General features: G+C 33.7%; 1 protein-coding gene across 1 annotated transcript in view; it reads right to left on the reverse strand.

The window, feature by feature from the left end:
• The window catches only part of FU (kinase family with ARM repeat domain-containing protein), a 183,877-nt gene that overhangs the window by 36,011 nt on the left and 128,940 nt on the right, over positions 1 to 18,926 (reverse strand). Inside the window, exons 10-15 of the mRNA XM_089793391.1 lie at positions 13,389 to 13,461; positions 13,220 to 13,288; positions 13,022 to 13,102; positions 12,693 to 12,813; positions 12,456 to 12,605; positions 11,059 to 11,200 (exon numbers count right to left, since the gene is read on the reverse strand). Of these exons, the coding sequence (XP_089649517.1) occupies positions 11,059 to 11,200; positions 12,456 to 12,605; positions 12,693 to 12,813; positions 13,022 to 13,102; positions 13,220 to 13,288; positions 13,389 to 13,461 (636 nt within the window). The remainder of the gene's footprint in view (positions 1 to 11,058; positions 11,201 to 12,455; positions 12,606 to 12,692; positions 12,814 to 13,021; positions 13,103 to 13,219; positions 13,289 to 13,388; positions 13,462 to 18,926) is intronic.

Genomic DNA, 18,926 nt, shown 5'->3' on the forward strand with positions numbered 1-18,926 from the left:
TTTCATTTATTTATTTATTTTGAATAGGTTTCATATTCATGTTCAATATCAAATTTCTTGTTTATAACTTCGTTTTATATTTGATGTCATATTGTCAACTTTATTATAGGTTGTTGAAACTAGATTGGAATCTCATACTGTTGTTCTAAAACAACTCCTCAAGGTGAAATCAGCATTAGGCCAAATGGTTATTTGTAACCAATGGGCTATATGGACGGCTTCAAATTCAGAGAGAACCTTGAAGGTCAGGGGTATGATCTTGGATGAGCATTAGTGGGCTCGTGTGCAATTTGTATTGGATTTCACCGAGTCTATCATGACTATGCTACGCTTTACCGATACAAATGCACCTTGCTTGGGGGATGTGTACGATGGCATGTACACCATAGTAGAAAAGGTAAAGCTTTCCACACAAGCACATGAGACTAACCCCAAAAATTTCGAAGCCTTGTGCAAAAGGGTGGAGGATATCATTCATCATCGTTGGGAGAGGATGACTACCCCATTGCACCTCCTTGCATATGCCTTATCTCCAAGGTACTATAGCAAAGAAATACTTGCTATGCCGGATAGAAATGCACCATATGTGGATGAAGAAGTTGCTACTGGATGCTACACTGCATTTGCAAGACTCTTCCCAAATGATGAAACACACAAAAAGGTGAGGCAAGAATTTGGCTTATTTGCTTCAGGATCAAAATTTACTCCGTATGCAATAAAGGACCAAAATGACATGGGAGCTATCACATGGTGGTACATGTATGGTCAACCATTCAAGCTTCTACAACCTCTTGCAATCAAGATCCTCTCACAAGTAAGTTTTCATTTATTTATTTATTTAGCAATTGTATTCTACACTTTAGTGTTTAACATTCTCTAATTTACTTTTCATTTGTATGTTTAATTTTAAAATTTTAATTTTTTATGAACACTATTCAGGTTGCAAGTTCTTCTTTTACTGAAAGGAATTGGAGTACATACTCCTATATCCATTCAGTGAAGCACAACTGATTGGACTCAAAGAAAGTAGCGGACATGGTTTATATACATACCAACTTGCATCTTTTGTCACGTAAGGAGGATGGATACAAAGGTCAACCAAACTTTCGGATCTAGCCCCTGAATCTACAGACTTGGATGCAACACTTCAAGATCTTACTGTGATGACGGATGATGATGTTAATAACATCATAGCACGTACATCTAGTATAATTGGAACCATGCATGGTCCAAATGAATTTGCAAGTGTTGCAGCAAGAGGAGATGATGAGAACGTGGATTTTTTTGAGAATCCTTATGATTCTGAATGACTGAATGTGATTTGTGAATCTTGAGCCTTGACTCTTGATTGATCAACGTTGAACCATGAACTATGTTTTGATTTTGTAATTCGAATTGCATTGGAATCTTGAACTTGAGTAATTTACTAATTAGACATTACTGTTATTTCAATTTGATTATGATAATGATTCAATGAATGGTTTATTTTTGTATATTTAATATTTCTTGTATTTCTTTGCATACATTGTCATAAATTATCAAAAAAAGTAATCAAATCTGTAAAATTTCTGCAAATAAAATTGCAGCTCAATAGACATTGAAATATAGTTGTAAAGTTTACCATCTAAAGACACCATCATTGTGCATTAAGTGGTAGCTTGTACGCCACATAAGTTTCTTTCAATGGTCATCCTAGTCTTAAGTGATTAAGTAGTTTTTATTTTCATCTTTAGTTCACGACTGACTCTTTAGAAACATCATCTTTGTAAATCTATACAAGGAGTTCTTATTTCGTCTATTTAAGATGACATTGATTTAAAATAACATGGTATCAAAGTGGATTGATGGAATTTCATAAAATTTAGCAAACATTTCAAGAGAAATTTGAGCCTCTTCTAATCAAATATTTTTTCTAGAAATTTGTTTTTCAATTTTTTAAAATAAGAAATCATTGCAGGTATTTTATGAAATTATTGTGTTTTGTTTTCTAAGTTTTTTGCTGAAACTAACGAGCCAAGTCGAGGGTTTCCATTGTGCAATTTCTTAGTTTAAACAAAAGTTGTGATTTTCGAGGGTTACATGTAATTGCATGTATATTGCATGTACTAGCACGCTGCTTGCATATGTTGTTTACCACTTGAAATCTTGTGTCTTACCACATAAAGGTTTCTCTGATTGGTTTTCATAAATTTTTCCCTTAAAATTTTTTTAATGACTTTTCATAATACTTTCCCTTCAAAAGCTTGTGATTGGTTTTCATAAATTTTTCCCTTTAAAAAATTTCTAGTGGGTTTTAATAATTTTGAAGCTTGAAAAAAAAAATTTAGGGTTTATAAATTTTCCCTCAAAACTAAGGGTTTTCTGTTGTCACAGAGGGCTCTTTGGTTTCTAGGAAGTATTCACCCTTTTTTCGTATGTTGACCATGTCTCGGATTTTATGCTAGCTATCTATAAGTTTTCTAATTTTTATCCTCAAAAATCAATTATGAACTCTATAATTTGCAAAGGTGTGTGAGATTCCTCTAAGAATTTACCAAGGCAAAGAATGAAATACCAAGATCTAGAAGCTTAATTGATAGCACAAATAAAAGAGACAAAATTAGATCAAATGTTTGTTTAACTATTAATCAAATGATAATGGATGCCCAATCAAATTCCAAATATGTACAATGTAGATATGTCTAAACATATAGGCAGTGCCTAATAACTAGGAGAGATGCAAGAGATAACTTATCAATCACAGTAGGTGTAATCATATGTCCACCAAAGGCGAATCATCCCCCATTGTACAACAAAGTATGTGAAACAATTACAGGATGATAATGTGATACATGCACTAAAGGTGGATCTCACCCTGTAAAAACCCTGTCTGGTTATAGCTAAATCAAGCATCAATTTCTTTCATATTTCAATAGTTTGACATTATGTCAAACACTTGGCAAGCAGTCAACTATGATGTATTTGTTTCAATTATTTTTTCCTAATAATGTCTATATGAAAACAAATATATTCCAAAAAAGCAATTACAATACACTATGATTCTTCACTTGTCAACTTGAATCAGAATCCATTTCAGATTGGTGATAGACCAACAAATTAATAAAACATAGTCGCATCTACAACATCACATTCAACAGCAATCAATATATCAGAAAATTACAAGAACCTGGAAATGAAATCGATCCTTGCATAGTTGCAATGGTAATAGTTACCAGCAGCAGTCCTTGCAAATTAAACATTTGATGCCCAAATATGAAATGCAGACCCAAATAATTGATTGCAGTTCCTTAATTAACCACTGTAGGCCCTTATTGTTGTCCGCCAAGCATTCAACAAGGTTCTGCAATAAATTGCAGGCTCACGAAATCTAATCACAGGGCTTTGATATCACTCACAGGCCTTAGAAATTGCAACGCAGGCCCTCAAAATTGTATCACAGCCTCTCTAAAATGAATACACCCTTGTAGATGACAAATTGTTGCCTTGGAATATAACAACAGCTCCAAATCGAACTCCCAAAATGCAGATCAAAAGGTAATTAAATCTCCTTCGGCAAGCCAATCGCTTCTCAGCCACAGTAGACATAGTATGAGAAGTCTCTTCAATTTAGATTGAAACTTAAATTATTACCACATTACCTCAACAGTGGATTGATGCACAGACTCAATCTCAAACCCTTATACATCAGCAAGGGCACAAAACCACAAACTCAGAATTGTCACAAAGACAAGATGCAAAGAGATAAACAAATAATCGGATGCTTTCCTCATCAAATGTCTTCATATTTATAATCTCCAAATGGCACCAATTTCCCAAAAGAACTCCACTTAAGAAGCTTTCTCTACACAACATTTAAAATATATTAAAGTGGTATTAATATAATTTATTAATTGCTTTTGGCTCCAAAAATGACCTTTTCCACCATAACTTAATATTCTGACATGCAAGGCCACTATTTCTTGTCCCCACAATTTAAAACTTTTTGTCCCAGTTCTAATGAGCTATGATACTGAGGTGAGCAACCAACAATACTAACAAAAATAGCAACCTCAACGTATTTAGATGAATAATAATAATAAATGACCCGTCTTGCGAAAACAACTAAAGAGATATCAGAATCGAAATCTGACAACACCAAAGTGATCCTGATGATGAAAGAGGATGAATGAACTTGACAAGGTGACTTACTATAAATAGACGCTCCCTCGAAGATTCTTGGAGCCCAAACTGGAAGCCCAAAATAAAAATTGAGAGCTTCACACAACTCCTCTAACTCAACTGAGCTCATCGGAACCAACAATTTGACTTATTATAGATAGTAAGTCCCTAAATGAAACGAAAATACACCATAGGTTGTTGGAAAGCCTATAACCACATAACTGAGACCCTCAAATCCTACTGCTAGCTCACGAGCATCGCAATGGTGAATTGACCTAGCCAACTATAGGAACCTACTAAAAATGGGGACATTACAATCCTCCCTCCCTAAGATTGCTTGTCCCCAAGCAATCCTGGAGCAAAATGAACATCACAGTCCACCTGGATCCCATAGGTGGAACTGCATACTATCCTTGTTGTGTACAAGGAACTCTTGTAGCACCAACACGCAAATAAGGGACATCAACATCAGAATCATCTGAAAAATAACTCTAGGCACTGATTAAGGCAACAACTCATTGAAACTCAACCCAACTGAAATACCAACTCTGTCCACACTCAAGTCCCCATCAAATTGATACTCACACCCAACTACACTATGGAGATGGTAACAACCATAGGTACCTGAAACACTACCACCAACTCCAACCTCTGCCAAACTATCTTGGGTGTGTGGATACTACAAGGGGTCAAACTTGCAACTGACAATCCTATCTGTAAAAGATGGTGCTAACCCATCCTATAATAGATGGTATGAAACTGGAGCTAACCCACACCAACATGAAACCAAATCCTCTACCTATGGGTCAAAAGAAAAGTGATGAGCACTCCACACAGTGTAATGCCAATAAAATATCCCAATCTTTGTTAAGGGTTCATCAGTATCAATCTAAGAATCAAGAGATGGCTCCAATATCTGACTCCAAACAACCGGTCGGGCAACATCCCGTGCAATTCTCTCACAAACCCAACCTCGAAATCCCCGTGGGGAAGCATAGTAGACAGTCTCTACAATCTTTCCCACCAACCTCTGAATGGCACGAGAGCCTCGGATGAGACCCTCAAATCCTACTACCAGCTCACAAGGGTCACAATGGTGAATTGACCTAGCCAATTGTAGGAACCTGCTAAAAATGGGGAGATTACAACTAAATCCACCTCAACTAGATTTCTCCAACACTATGTGCTAAAATGAAGTGCAAACTCCTATGTGTCTACATGACAACTAATACGCAAATGCATTATCCGAAGTAAACTTATGTAAAGTGTAATTAGTGAATACCTAAATTCACCAACAATTCCTTTGTAGAGTTTTACCATGTTTTCCCAAAAAAAGAAATTGTAATCTTGGGTTTGGCAATTTTTCCATCAAAAATCATGACTTTTTGCAATCTCTTCTGGGGTGTCATGTTCTTCTCCAAAAATTTGGAGGGGCTTGTCGATTTCCCTCATATGTTTTTGGGTATTTTGCTATTCGACATCAAATTGAACGTTTTGGGACAATTTCTAGTTAGAAGTTTTCTAGATTCTAGGAGGGTTAGTTGCAGACTCAGGTTAGTTACAAAGCAGTGACAAGCTCTTGTTTAATTTAGAAACGTTGTCTTTCTAAATCTATATAAGGATCTTTCATCTTTTCTATTTAATATAACATGGGTTTACCATAACGATAACAAAATATTTCTTAGAATCACTTTTTTTTTCTTTTTTCCAGTCGATTCCTTTGGACATCATCTGCATTGAATAGTTGATCTCTACTTTCACTAGTTGGAAGGTGCAACTTGTAAGCATTTCAATTAACTGCTTCATGTTTTATATTTGAATTCATTACGTCCAATACACAACTTTAATAGTTTGGTGTCTCTATCCAAGGCAAAAAAATTAGGTAGGTGGTCATATCCTTTCATGCAAAACCTCTCAATGAATTTGTCTAGTGTGAAAATATTCTATCTTGTCTACAATTTTTAGTCTTAGTTTAGCTTAAATTTAGGTCTAGTTTAGATCTCAGAAAGCTTCTCCTTCTGGTTCAATGAACAATTATACCATATACACTATTCCCTTTTGTGTTGTCTTGGAAAAGACAAATTAAAACAAACACGTGCATGCACAATGTAAGCTCCTCTTATGCATTTAATAAAACCGGAGCTTTACGAATATGTCTCTTGTTAAAGGGTTAGTGTACAAGATGCAATGTTTCATTTGAGAGATGAGTGATGGCCTTCCTTGAGAATATTGTGTGAATTACATAGTATTTATCCATGTGGGAGATTGATGTATTGCGAGATGTGATGTTTCATACGAGAGATAAGCGATGGCCTTCCTTGAGGATATTTTGTGAATCACTTACTATTTCTCCATTTGGGAGATTTATGTATTGCATTTTATGTAAGGATGTTATCAAGAAAATTTCTAGGATTCTATTATATCTTTCCCTACATTGATTGAATAATCGTAAGAACCTAATCGAGGGTGATACAACTTTTCATTTGTTTCCATTATTAGTTCTTCTATTGTGATACATCAATATGTTTAGACTTTATATGATAGGAACTTGATGTTGTTGTTATGTTAATTCCTATACTTATGATGATGATGTTATAATTCATTATTATGTTCATTGCGATATGTCAATTTATGTGATTACTATGATAATGCAAGAGGAGTATTGAATTTCGTGTAAAGTGTACAATATATAATAGAGGAGGTTATGTAACTAAATGAATTTCTCTATATAATCATCTCTATAGTTAGTTTATGTAGAATTCATTTTGTGAAATTGTAATAAGGTTTATATGTTGATGAGACATGAATGGTTGTGAGTGGACATGCTAAAACAATATTATCCTCCTATGTTTGTGCATGCATTATGAATAGTTAAGTGAACCCGCATTATGATGAGAAGTGGTCATGATGTAAATTAGATATTAGATGCTTAAAAGTCATTTATGTTTACATGTAAGTTCATCTAAAAGTTTCCTTAGAAAGGTGTTACATTATTTCATTGTGTGACTTATGAACCAATAATATAGGATGGTAATCAAATGCTAAATTTTCCTAAATGATGCTTACCTCCATGTATATGCATATGGTTTCTTGGGCAAGAAAGAATCATTAGGAATATTGTAGATGAAGACTGTATTAGGCCAAGAAGTGCTTTCATGGTCAAAATCATGTATGATGTTTAGTTTCTCAAGTGAATTATCATGTTAGTAATGTTAGGAGGATATTTGTTGAGGGATGTTAAATTACTATGTTGATATTTATGATATAAACAATACTTTTTAGGATGTAAAGTTTTTATCTGATGATTGATTAATGCACTTAAGTTGACAACATTATGGATACATCTTGATTAGATAACTTAATTGATTTTATGGTTGTGTCTTATATTATTATTGTGTTATCTTCGGACAATTTTAGATACTTTTAGTAATTTCATTATGATTAATTGAATTAAATAGATATTATGATGTCATGAATGCATTCTATATGAGATGATTTTGAAAAAGGTGAATAAAGTTAATTTGAGGTGGTTGTGGTTTTAATGTGAATCCTTTAAGTTGTATATTGTAAATTGGAAAGCATTGAATTGAATTGATTTGGTTGAATGGTGATATGAATTATGTCATGTTATGATTTCTGCATTTTGTTTTATACGTATATGATTTCTTGGACTACTGATATTTGAATTGAGATTGTGCAGGAAAGTCCATGGAAATTAAATTCCGAGAACAAGAACCAAACGTATGTGAAACAATCAGCCAAGGTTGTGTCTAACGAAGATACCAACCTCATATGCAAATATATTATATTTGTAAATGTGTTGCATGTGTGCGTAATTGTTATTTGTTATTTGTGAATGTGTAATTTCTAGGTGTACATGCCATTTGTGTTATTATGTGTCTTAGTGATGTCACTTGACACACGTGATGTGTATATGTAACAATGACATGTCCACCTAGAAACATGTGAAGTCTAACTTAACCATAGTACCCTTTTGGAATCTCCATGTGATCCACTTGATTAGAGAGTCTTAGGTTGGGCCAAATCACTTGGAACCCATATGTGAACTTTAAGTGAGTGTTTGGAGGGTCAGATGAGCACCTAGGGTTCAGTTTAGACCACTTTTAGCAAGCCCACTTGGTATATCTATGGGTAAGAGTCATTTCTAACCATGGGACGACCCATAGTTAACTTGGGAGACCATGTAAAGGCCTAGGCTGGGTGGTGAACTCTCCATGGCATAGTGTTTATTGCTTATTTGCAGGTTTTATGTGGAATTCTTTTAAAGCTTGGGAATTACATCTTATTACTATTCATGCATTCCCCTTGCTTAGAAATAAATGTTTTGTTGTGTGGGATGTCACCCATCAAAATGTATCATTTTGTTTTGTGTTCTTTTAAAGAAAAGTTAAGATTTCAAGAGATTTTGTAAAGAAAGAAGAAAAGTGCAGAAATAGATCCAGCTTTATGTTATAAAAGAAGAAAAGATAATTAGTTATTAAAGTTGTAAACTGTAAAAAGGGAAAACATGAGAGTCAAAAACCCCTACCTAGCATACATTAATTTTCTTCACAACACTTGGCAAATAAGTTGTGTTGCCACTAAAGAACCCTCGGCCTATTGATGAAGTATGCAGAGTTGTTTATGTATTGCTTTCCTATTTATTTTCCCTTCTTTCAGTTTGTTGGCACTATGGGGTAAATGCTTTATTTGTTCTTTTAAAGAAATCAGAATATACATAGAAAAAATGCAGACCAGGAGTACTGAAGAAAATAATTGCAGACAAAGAGTTCTCTACTTTTGCAATGTTTTATTCAATATAACAGTTTGCAAATTACAATTAACCAATTTATATTAAAATAAACAAGAACCTGGATACTGATTCAAATTCAATGAAGATGATAGGCTCCAATAATCATAAACTGCTCCTTAAAAATTTCGTGTGCACAGTGATGACAAACCACCCTTTCTTATGGGCTAACAGTACATCACAAAGAGCTGCAAATTCAAAATCTCCCAATCACAAGCTCCAACAGCTAACGCAGGTCCAATTGTATGTATTTGACCTGACACAAAGTGATCGCAGTATGCAAAATGATATACACAGATCTTCCAGACTTCACTGTAAGACTCTTAAGCAAAATGCTGGCCCTTAAAGAAAGTGCAGAATACAACAAGAACAGTAATATTCAATCACTTCCTTGCATCCGCTATATTGCCAAATAAGTAGTGACATCCCTTGGAGTCAAATCGCAGGTAGATGGAATTGAACATTGGTTTATATGGACTGATTGCACACCTAACATGCAGATCGCAGGTCAAAGAAATTGACTGCTATGCCTGTAGATTCACTCACAGCTGCTGTAGCAGACCCCACACAGCTTGAAATCAATCACAGACCCAATATCCAATGCTGTCCATCCCCAAGGGAATTAGATTGGCTCAGAGATCGCCAAGTATACACACAGCATTTCAAATGCTGCCTTCTACATATAATTCAATAGACAAAAATGCCCCATTTTGAAATCTCAGCATTCACACAGTAGATAGATTATAGTTCTTCAATGATTTCACTTCCAAAATCCACCAAGAACTTCCAGCAAACAATCTCCTTAGGCACAGATTTAACAATAGGAGAGAAAAATAATTCCAATCAAACAATTCACAATACCTCAGCTGTGAATTGCCAAACACTTCTCAGACTGACCCTTATATTTCAACAAAGGCAACAAAAGAAAACAAATTATCCAAGTGTGTTTTTTCCAATGAAATGAGCTCATATTTATAATGCTTTGTTGATAAAAGTTTCTAAAAGAACTCAACTTCAGAAACTAGGAAAGTTTCCCAAAAGAACTCAGCCCTTGAAACTTTCCAACACTACATCACTTCAAATATTTATTACTTGGCTTAGGCATATAATAAATAGCCCCTTCCAATAATGACTCAACCCTCAAGTGAAATTATAAAGTTAAAATAACTTCATAAGTCATTTAATGATTTAATAATAATTCGGCCACTAAAATTATAATAACCCCCAAAAAACTCATCATTTCAATATGTCGTCTAAAATAAGTCATACCTATTACTTCTCCATGTGACCAAATGCACTTTCCAAAAATAGAAAGGGTCCATCTCAATCAATACCCAACTCACCACAAATAGCAACTGCACAAATCTAAGCCCAAATAAAGTCCAATCTGAGCCAAACAAAGACCAACCTGTAGCTTACTTAATTGTGGAAAGGACACGACCCTTCCAAGCCAAGCCATTGCCACAGAAGACCCTCTATCTACAATAATTAGCCTATGAAGATCACAATAATATGCTAATCCCTGAAACTCTGATGCTAGCAAAAATGGGGACATTATAGAGAGATATGATGTTGTAAATTTTATAGAATATGAAAGGATTCAGATTTCTTTTGTAAGGCTGTTGCTAAAAAAAGATTGTATTACTAATTATTGTGAGACTTTAGAAGATGCAGGTTTTTAAAATTTTAAATGTGATTATAAAAGTTTAGCCAGAATATCCTATAATGTATTGTATATCTTTACCAAGCAGAATTAAGATAGCTTATTAAAAATCTGATTGTTAGAAAAGGGAGATTAGTTTTCAATTCTGTGAAATAAATATTGTATTATTGAGCAATGTCATTGAAATATATTCTTATTATGTTCATCTTACACATTTAATATTAATGTAATATTTAATCCTTCCTGAATGACCACGTATTATGGAGATTAGCAAGTGTGGCTGAAACAGTAAATAAAGAAAACTATTCTTTTACTATTAACATAATTGAATTAATTAAATGTATTTTACTAAATAATTAAAATTTTAGGGCATGTGACACAAGAAGTTAATACTACAAGCACTATTAAAAAAGGTTTAGCATGTTGCCTCGAAAGGACTAATGTGCCTTTGTTACTAAAGTTTCTGAAGCAAAGCAAAATATTTGATAGGGCACTACGATCTTGTCCAATTGCTTGTGCTCCCTTAACTGTGCGAGAATTACTCTCCAACTTATCAAGCACTGAAATTTCTGCAAATAGACGACAATAAAGAAAATAATGTTTAGATGAAAGCATCAATATATGTAAAATCCAGGCCACCATACTTGAACCAATAAAAATATTATAAATTCAACATACAAATATCAAATGTGTATGGCAAATGTAGAGAAACTTGCACGTTGCCAATGCTATTTGTCTAAAGGAATAAACACAATTTTCAATTCCCAACATAGGGTATTTTTTTCAAGTATTATAAATTTATGGAAAACCAAAAGCCGGAATACATTGATTTGTATCAAAAAGCTCAATACATTAATCAATCTGCATTCCATATACACTATTAGTCCATTACGGCAACATGTATCCATAAAATTTTGTGATATGAGAAATTAAACAGAAGAGAAAATCAATGATAAAGAGGGCCATATATGTTCAAGATTTGTTCAATAAATATGATCACACCTTAAAAATAAGTGGCAGGCCTCAGCAAATGACAACGGTTTGATGTAGAAAGGTTAACATACACAAAATCCATTTGTCATGTGAAATAGAGAGAATTTATAAAAGATTTAAGTCTTGGATAGATAGGTTTCTTCAACAAATGAAATTCTATAAATCCCGTTTTCAGGTATATCAATCCAAAACATCCACAAATGTAGATTGTACAGAACCACAGATGTGTCATTTCTAACCAGAAAACATGATAATTTATATCTGAAGTCAACAATCTACATGTCACAAGCTAGTCTTCTATCAACACAAATATTGACAGGACAGATGTCTGGCAAGTTTAAGCTCAAAAATAAAATTAAATATGGCAAGCATAGACACCAAGTCAATTACATGTTAACAGAAAAAATATTCTGTGCTTTTGAAGGGTCCATTTTGTCCAAAATTATAGTCCAAAAAAGCATCGATTGAGATAATGAGATGCAAGTGGCATATGCTTTCAAATTTTCAATATAATACAGAGCTGTATTTCTGTAAGCTGATGAAATGTAGGATAACTCAAAGTAAGTAAAATTAAGATTCAATCAGTATTCAAAGTCAAATAATGTGCCATGTAAGTCCTCGTATTATTAATCGAACAGAGTAATATCAGCATATTTTAGCCATTAAGAAAAAGAAAAAGAAACCTTGAACATCTAATGAACTTTTCAGTTACTAAATATTCTAGAATGAAAAAGGATATATTTGCTACTTGCAAACTCTAGGGCAGGATTTGTAAAGCAAAGAATAATTATAATCAGAGCTTACAAATAAATGGTATTACAAGGAACAAACCAGCATCTGAAGGAGCTGGATTTTGAGATGGTGGTGCATGTTGTTGCTGCTGTTGAATGTTATCATTTGATGGCTGTGAGACAAGTGCTGGGTGATCAGTAGTAGGAGTTTCAGCAACCTTTTCACCAGCATCAGCTTTGTGTGCCTTTCCTGAACTCCATTGCAGCCAGAAAGCCACTAAGCAAATCCAAAATTATTAATTATATTTAGCATTTAAGAAACAACAACTGGCTTTACCTATTGGACTACTATTTGGCACAGTGCCAATGTTTCGAGCTGGTGATGGAAGCTTAACATTAACTTCACCCCTCCAGGCTGCATCACATCCTCTTGCAGCAGCTGTTGCCGCTCGCATTTCCTGAGCATTGCTTTCAAAAACATATTCAAGCAAAGTTAACTATTCCACAACTTTCAATTGAGATGTGTTTTGTCATCAAACTAAAATGTTCAAAGTACATATTAGCCTTAACCAATAAGATAATGTAAATGGCATATATCCAGTCGATTTTGCTAACGATAATTTGTGAAATGGAGGTATGCATAGCAATAACCACAGAAAGCCTTACTCTAGCTTCTATCTCTTCTTGGCTCTCTTTAACAAACGGATGTTCCAAAAGGGCGGGCCAATTTAATCGATTCTGTGAGACCTACATGAGATAAATATATCAAACACAAGAATTTCATTTTTGAAGTTATCGAGCATACTCATCCTAAATTTACAAACTACACTATCTCTTAATGCTTAGATTCATCTTCGTTCTAACCTTATTAAGCAAGCCCTTCAAAAAGCTTTTGAAATTTGGGCTCATATTTTCAGGATACTTAACTGGGTCCTGTTTCACAGCATAAAAAGTAATGCTTAAACATGAATTCTAACTCAATCCAAACTGATCTTCATTAAAAAGAAATGCCATGCGACAAAATGACATGTACCTTCACAATGTGTCGGATAAGTGTGTAGACAGAATTTGTGTAAAATGGAGGCTGACCAACATACAGTTCGTACCTAAGAAAGACAATTCAAGGATATTTGTAAGTCCATAGTCATAGACACACAATAATATTGATGAATATCTCAATTGGGTTAAAAAGACTTCACAGTAAGACTCCATTTAGTCTAAAGGAAAAAGGGAAAAATAAAACCTTCTTTCAGGAGGTTGTCTCATGTTATATGACATGATTCCTTGTTAGAAAGGGTTGCCACTACTAGATTTATATGTACTCTAGGGCAAAAGCACTTTTGAAAAGCCATTCTATTTCAAGAGTGGAAGTGTACATAGTCAAGTATCCCAATTTAATCTACTGATAAATAAAGACTACCTGAGACATGACCAAAGTTGAGGTTCCAGCTTCTGGATCAAAATTTAAAAGTAGCGAAAGAGTGCACAAAATGGGAAAAACCAGACAAGCAGGTTCAGAAGAAGATTTTTTGTAGCAAGTCTAAGCATAGAGAACTGGAGTTCAATGCTTAAATTATTGCAGAAACGAAATATGTTAAGTTTTAACCATGTTCTAGATTGATTGATTGCATTAACACCCTAATACTTGAAGCCACTAGAATAGATTTCTATCCAAATTAATTGAATGCCATGAACAAAAATCTACTCACCAAGAAATATAAGTAATTGGCACGTAACATAATGAATTAATAATCATCCAATCTCAAAAAATCAGATAACTCATAAGCGTTTGCTCCCTAGGCTTGTATTGTCATTATAAGAGAACTTACCAGTTAATAATAAGACCCTAATTCGTAGTTGACAGCCTCAAACACTATGGGAACTATCCCCGTCTTCTCATTGTGCCTCATTTCACTAATAATCAAAATATTATACATCCCAATTGATTATATCAACTAAATGCTGTGAGGCCTATTACACTGACTATTCAATACAACTGAGAATGCCCCCTCAATGCATAAGATGCATAGAACATTTGTTTTACATATCAGCAGTAGTACCAGAAAGCAATAAACATAAGAAACACCTAAGATACAGAAATATGGCCACAGAATACATTCATGTTCCATTAAGGTTTAAGTGTTGTCAGAAATAAAAAAGGCATCCACTTTGAAATCGGCAAAGAACTTAAAAGTATTCAAGAATGCAACTTTAAAAAAATTTCAAAAGGCAACTTGTGTCATAAGTCTATTTCATAATGTTTTGCTTATGTACAATGGAAAAGGTTAAGCTAATTTTTAGGTAATAACCAAGCCACAGCCCTAATTAGCACATCAAAGCCTATTTGTATAGGCTTAGAAGAGAATTTTGTTTTCTATTTATCTTGAGACTTGACTAATGATAAATATGTGTATCTTTAAGTTTCAATTCCATGCCCACGTCCAAGTGTAAAGTCAACCTTTACAATTCATCGGATATCTCCCCTTTCCCCTTCACATCTCATTTGTCTATCTGCACACTTCCCTCTACTCTTCTACAATACACTTCATCCACCACCACTGGATTCAACAACTAACTTCATCCTATCCTGGCATTGAAAAACATAATTGTGAAACTGTTTGATCATTTCAAACCAAGCAATTGCATCTCATTTCACTCACATATACCATTGTCCCTCCTTACGAGTAACCCCTTGTACACCAATGGACTCTCTCTCTCTCTCTCTCTCTCTCTCTCTCTCTCTCTCTCTCCAATTATCTACTAGTAAAATTCTTGAATCATGACGTGTCTAGCCATATAGGTTGACCATAACACCCAAAAGCTAGTCTTTTCTCTCTTTAAGAAAATCCTCAAGCAATGCAAAAACAAACATCAAGCTGCAGCCAACAAGATACTCTATCTCTATGATTCTTTGTCAAGAATATACTTTCCATTATATTTGCTAAAAACCAATTTATTTGTATGCATATACCTATTTGATCCCAACAATCATATGTTCAATGATATCTATAAAAATATCTCTTATTATCTCATGCATGGTGTACTGAATGTTGTCACCAAAAAAGGTAGGTAACAGTACAAAACTTTTTCAACTTAGTTTCGCATTTCTTTGAGTTCAGTTTGGTATTTAATTGGTTAATATTGATCAACCAATCAATTCCAATTGATATAATCAATCTTTTTAATGAAGACTTTCGTCAAGTCATTTTAGTTTTTCTATTTTTCGACCCTATGCTTGATTTTTGAAACCTTAAACATCCTTTACTCATTTTTTAAGTGTGTTTGTTGGCTTTTGGTCCTTTGGTTTTACTCAAATCATTGCTTTCAGTTTTCCCTTCGATATGATCTATCTTAGGGTTTAATCAGAGGTGGCAATCAAAAGATATGATCATTTTAGTGCCCAAAAAGTGAACATTTTAGGTGCAACTACATGAATTAAAAATACCATGTTATATTTTTAAATTGACATTCACTTTTTGAAAAATATAACATAAATTCACTTTTTATTTTGTTTTTACGTTACTTTTGCTTTTCAATTTTTCACTTAAAGTAACTATAGTGCTCTTTATATTATATTTTTAAGTTGATTTGCTTTTTAATTTTTCACTTAAGTCACTATATTAACTATAGAGTCTAATTTGGATTTTGAGTTTTAAATTAAAACATCTTGATATATATTACTTTTAAGATGATATTTGCATATTCTATATTAACTATATAGTCTAAATATTATTTATGACTCATTTGAGTAATATTTATTCAAAAATAAAATTAATAAGTGCTTAATTCATCACTAAAGTTGTGCAAACATGTCTACAAGCACATTTTCATTAAAAATATGCAATTGCACCTAAAAGGTGCGATTCTGAATGGAAATGCCTTTGAAAAACACTTAAAGCATGTTATTACATGTAATTCAAAACATGCAATAACACCCGAAAGGTGTATTTTGCCTATAGACCATAGTAACGAGAATCGCAGCGATTCACATCATTCGGCAATTCGATTCAAGCCAAATGATTTTTTGTGAATCCATGAATCGAATCAGCGATAAAGGGTTTATGAAATAAACTACTCCCTAAATTTCAAGGGATTTTAAATTTGCCGACTCATGGCCAATTTGCAATTCGATTAGCCTTGTCAATTCCAATGCGATTTTGATTCTCGTTACTTTGCAATAGACATATTTTTGTGCAAAATTCAAAACATGCAATTGCACCTAAAAGGTGCATTTTTGCTAAAGGTGTCCTTTTTGAGATTTTAAAAGCATGTAATGGCACCTAAAAAGTGTGTTTTGTCACCAAGAGCATGCATTTGCCTCCAAGAAACCCATTTTGGAAGATTCAAGGCAAAACTCCATGCACTTGCCGTCCAAGAACGTGTTTTTGCTTGGAAACTCCAAATCTCTTCATTCCAAATCAAGAAAATCTTCTCTATAGGATCATTTTTGCATTCGAAGGCATTTCCATGCATTAAATGTTGATCTTCCATGCTAGAAACATCATTTTTCACTCCATTTTAGGGCACAGTTTGACAAAAGAAAAACCCCGATTTGGCCATTTTCGAATCACGTTTTTGCATAAAGAAGGGGCATTTTGTGATTTTAATTTATATCATTGCTATAGGAAGACACATTTTTGCCCTTCAATGCCAAAAACGACTGATCTAATGGTAGATTGAAACCACGTTTTTATCCAAAAGTGTCTCATAATCTTGCATTTATTGAAAACCTTGGAATTGAGAGGGATTTTAGGACACATTTTACGCATTCTCATCCAAAAACACCTCATTGGATGCTCAGTTTGAAGTCATCATTGCAAGGTTGAAGAGTTTTAAGTTTGTTTGAGAATTTGTCACAATTTGAATTTCATTCCCTTCATATTTTGCATATTAATCTTCAAGTAAGTGGGCATTTTCCATTTTGTTAATTAATTTATCATATATTGCTGATTTGATGCATGTTATAGCTTCGTGTTACACATTTGTTGATATATATGCTATGAAAAGTGCAACTTCTCTTTAAAAATGATGAAAAGTCTTATTTTCATACTTTGTTTTTTTTCCCAAATTCCAAATTCGAGTTTGCATGTTGAGATATCTTGCTTGTTGACATGTTTGAAGGTACTTTTGTGCTTGTTTTTGCTGTTTGCTTGCTTGTTTTGGTGTTGTTCTTCAGTTGGAAGAAGTTGCAAGTTCTTTCCCAAGAACTTGAGCACGTTTCACTTCAATCCATCTTCCATCAACGAATGCAAGTGCATCTTTTCATTCCATTTTTGCCATCACATGCCAAGGCACATTGCATCCATTCCTTTCATATGCAAATACATTTCACGAGCAATTACATGTAATTCCACTTTTCATGTCATAAACATTGCATCTCATCCTTTTCATGCAATTACATGTAAACTCACCTTCCATCCGCATTTACATGCAATCTCACTTTTCATTCCCAATCACATGTCACATATACATGTAACTCACTTTTCATGCAATGACATCTTGAAAACCCGTTTTTGACTTAAAGTCACTTTTAAAAGTCAAAAAAAATTATTTGCATGCATTCCCATGCATTCATCTTTCATGCCTTAAAGCATATTCATAAACGCTCACTTTCACCTCATATTTTCATCCCCTCAAGTCATATTCCAGCCTTTACATATGCATGTTGTCTCTTTTCAAGATCATCACATTAGAACTTCGAAGCATCTCATCCATACTTCCAAGCTTTATTGCTGATCAAGAATCAACACTTTTATGGAAGCAATATCCTTTGATGATGTGTTCATATTTTTGACTTTTCATGTCGCAGCATTAGCACAAGGGATGCCCTCATCTACAAAATCCAAGGCCAAAATGAAATATCAATATTGTTAAGTTTTATGGATCTCTAATAGATAAAACTGTTACAATAAATATGGAAACAATAGAACTCGTAGTTGTATTACTGTACAGCAGAGTTGCCCTCCAAACACTAATGATCTCTAATTTTGTATGCAGAATCTACTTTTCAAATATTGCTGATAATGTGAGATGTATATTGTATGTATCAATGACCCTACAGATTAGATAATAAAGAAAAGTGATGATGATTATTTGAATGCAGATCGCTGAGTCCAAGATGTCATATATTGATGTTGTTCTACAGCGATCTGATTACTTGAATATATATATGGCAGGGAAGGGTCATGACCCCCGTAGAGTCATGGCTCTGCATGGCCTTTGGCCACGAAGAGTCATGCCTCTATGATGGCATGACCAATAATTGCCTTGTTAACACAATGTAATCTTAAACATAATGCGGTCGGCAATCACAACTAATATTGTGCATTATGCCTGATTTAATGCCATTAGCATTCGATGGACAAGGTAACAGATCGAAGGTGAATATATGATTTATAATTATGATTGAATATATATAGATCTGAACATTATATATATTAAATATATATGAGAACATCATAGTTATAAACATTATAAGATATATATATATTATTAATACATTATAGAACATTTATAAATATAGGATATTATGAGATTATATATTAATCCACACAATTCTATATATATAATC

This window comes from Cupressus sempervirens, chromosome 7 (genome assembly GCF_028749045.1).
Source record: "Cupressus sempervirens isolate cs-2001-9-10 chromosome 7, ASM2874904v1, whole genome shotgun sequence".
In the NCBI taxonomy this organism is placed as follows: domain Eukaryota; kingdom Viridiplantae; phylum Streptophyta; class Pinopsida; order Cupressales; family Cupressaceae; genus Cupressus; species Cupressus sempervirens.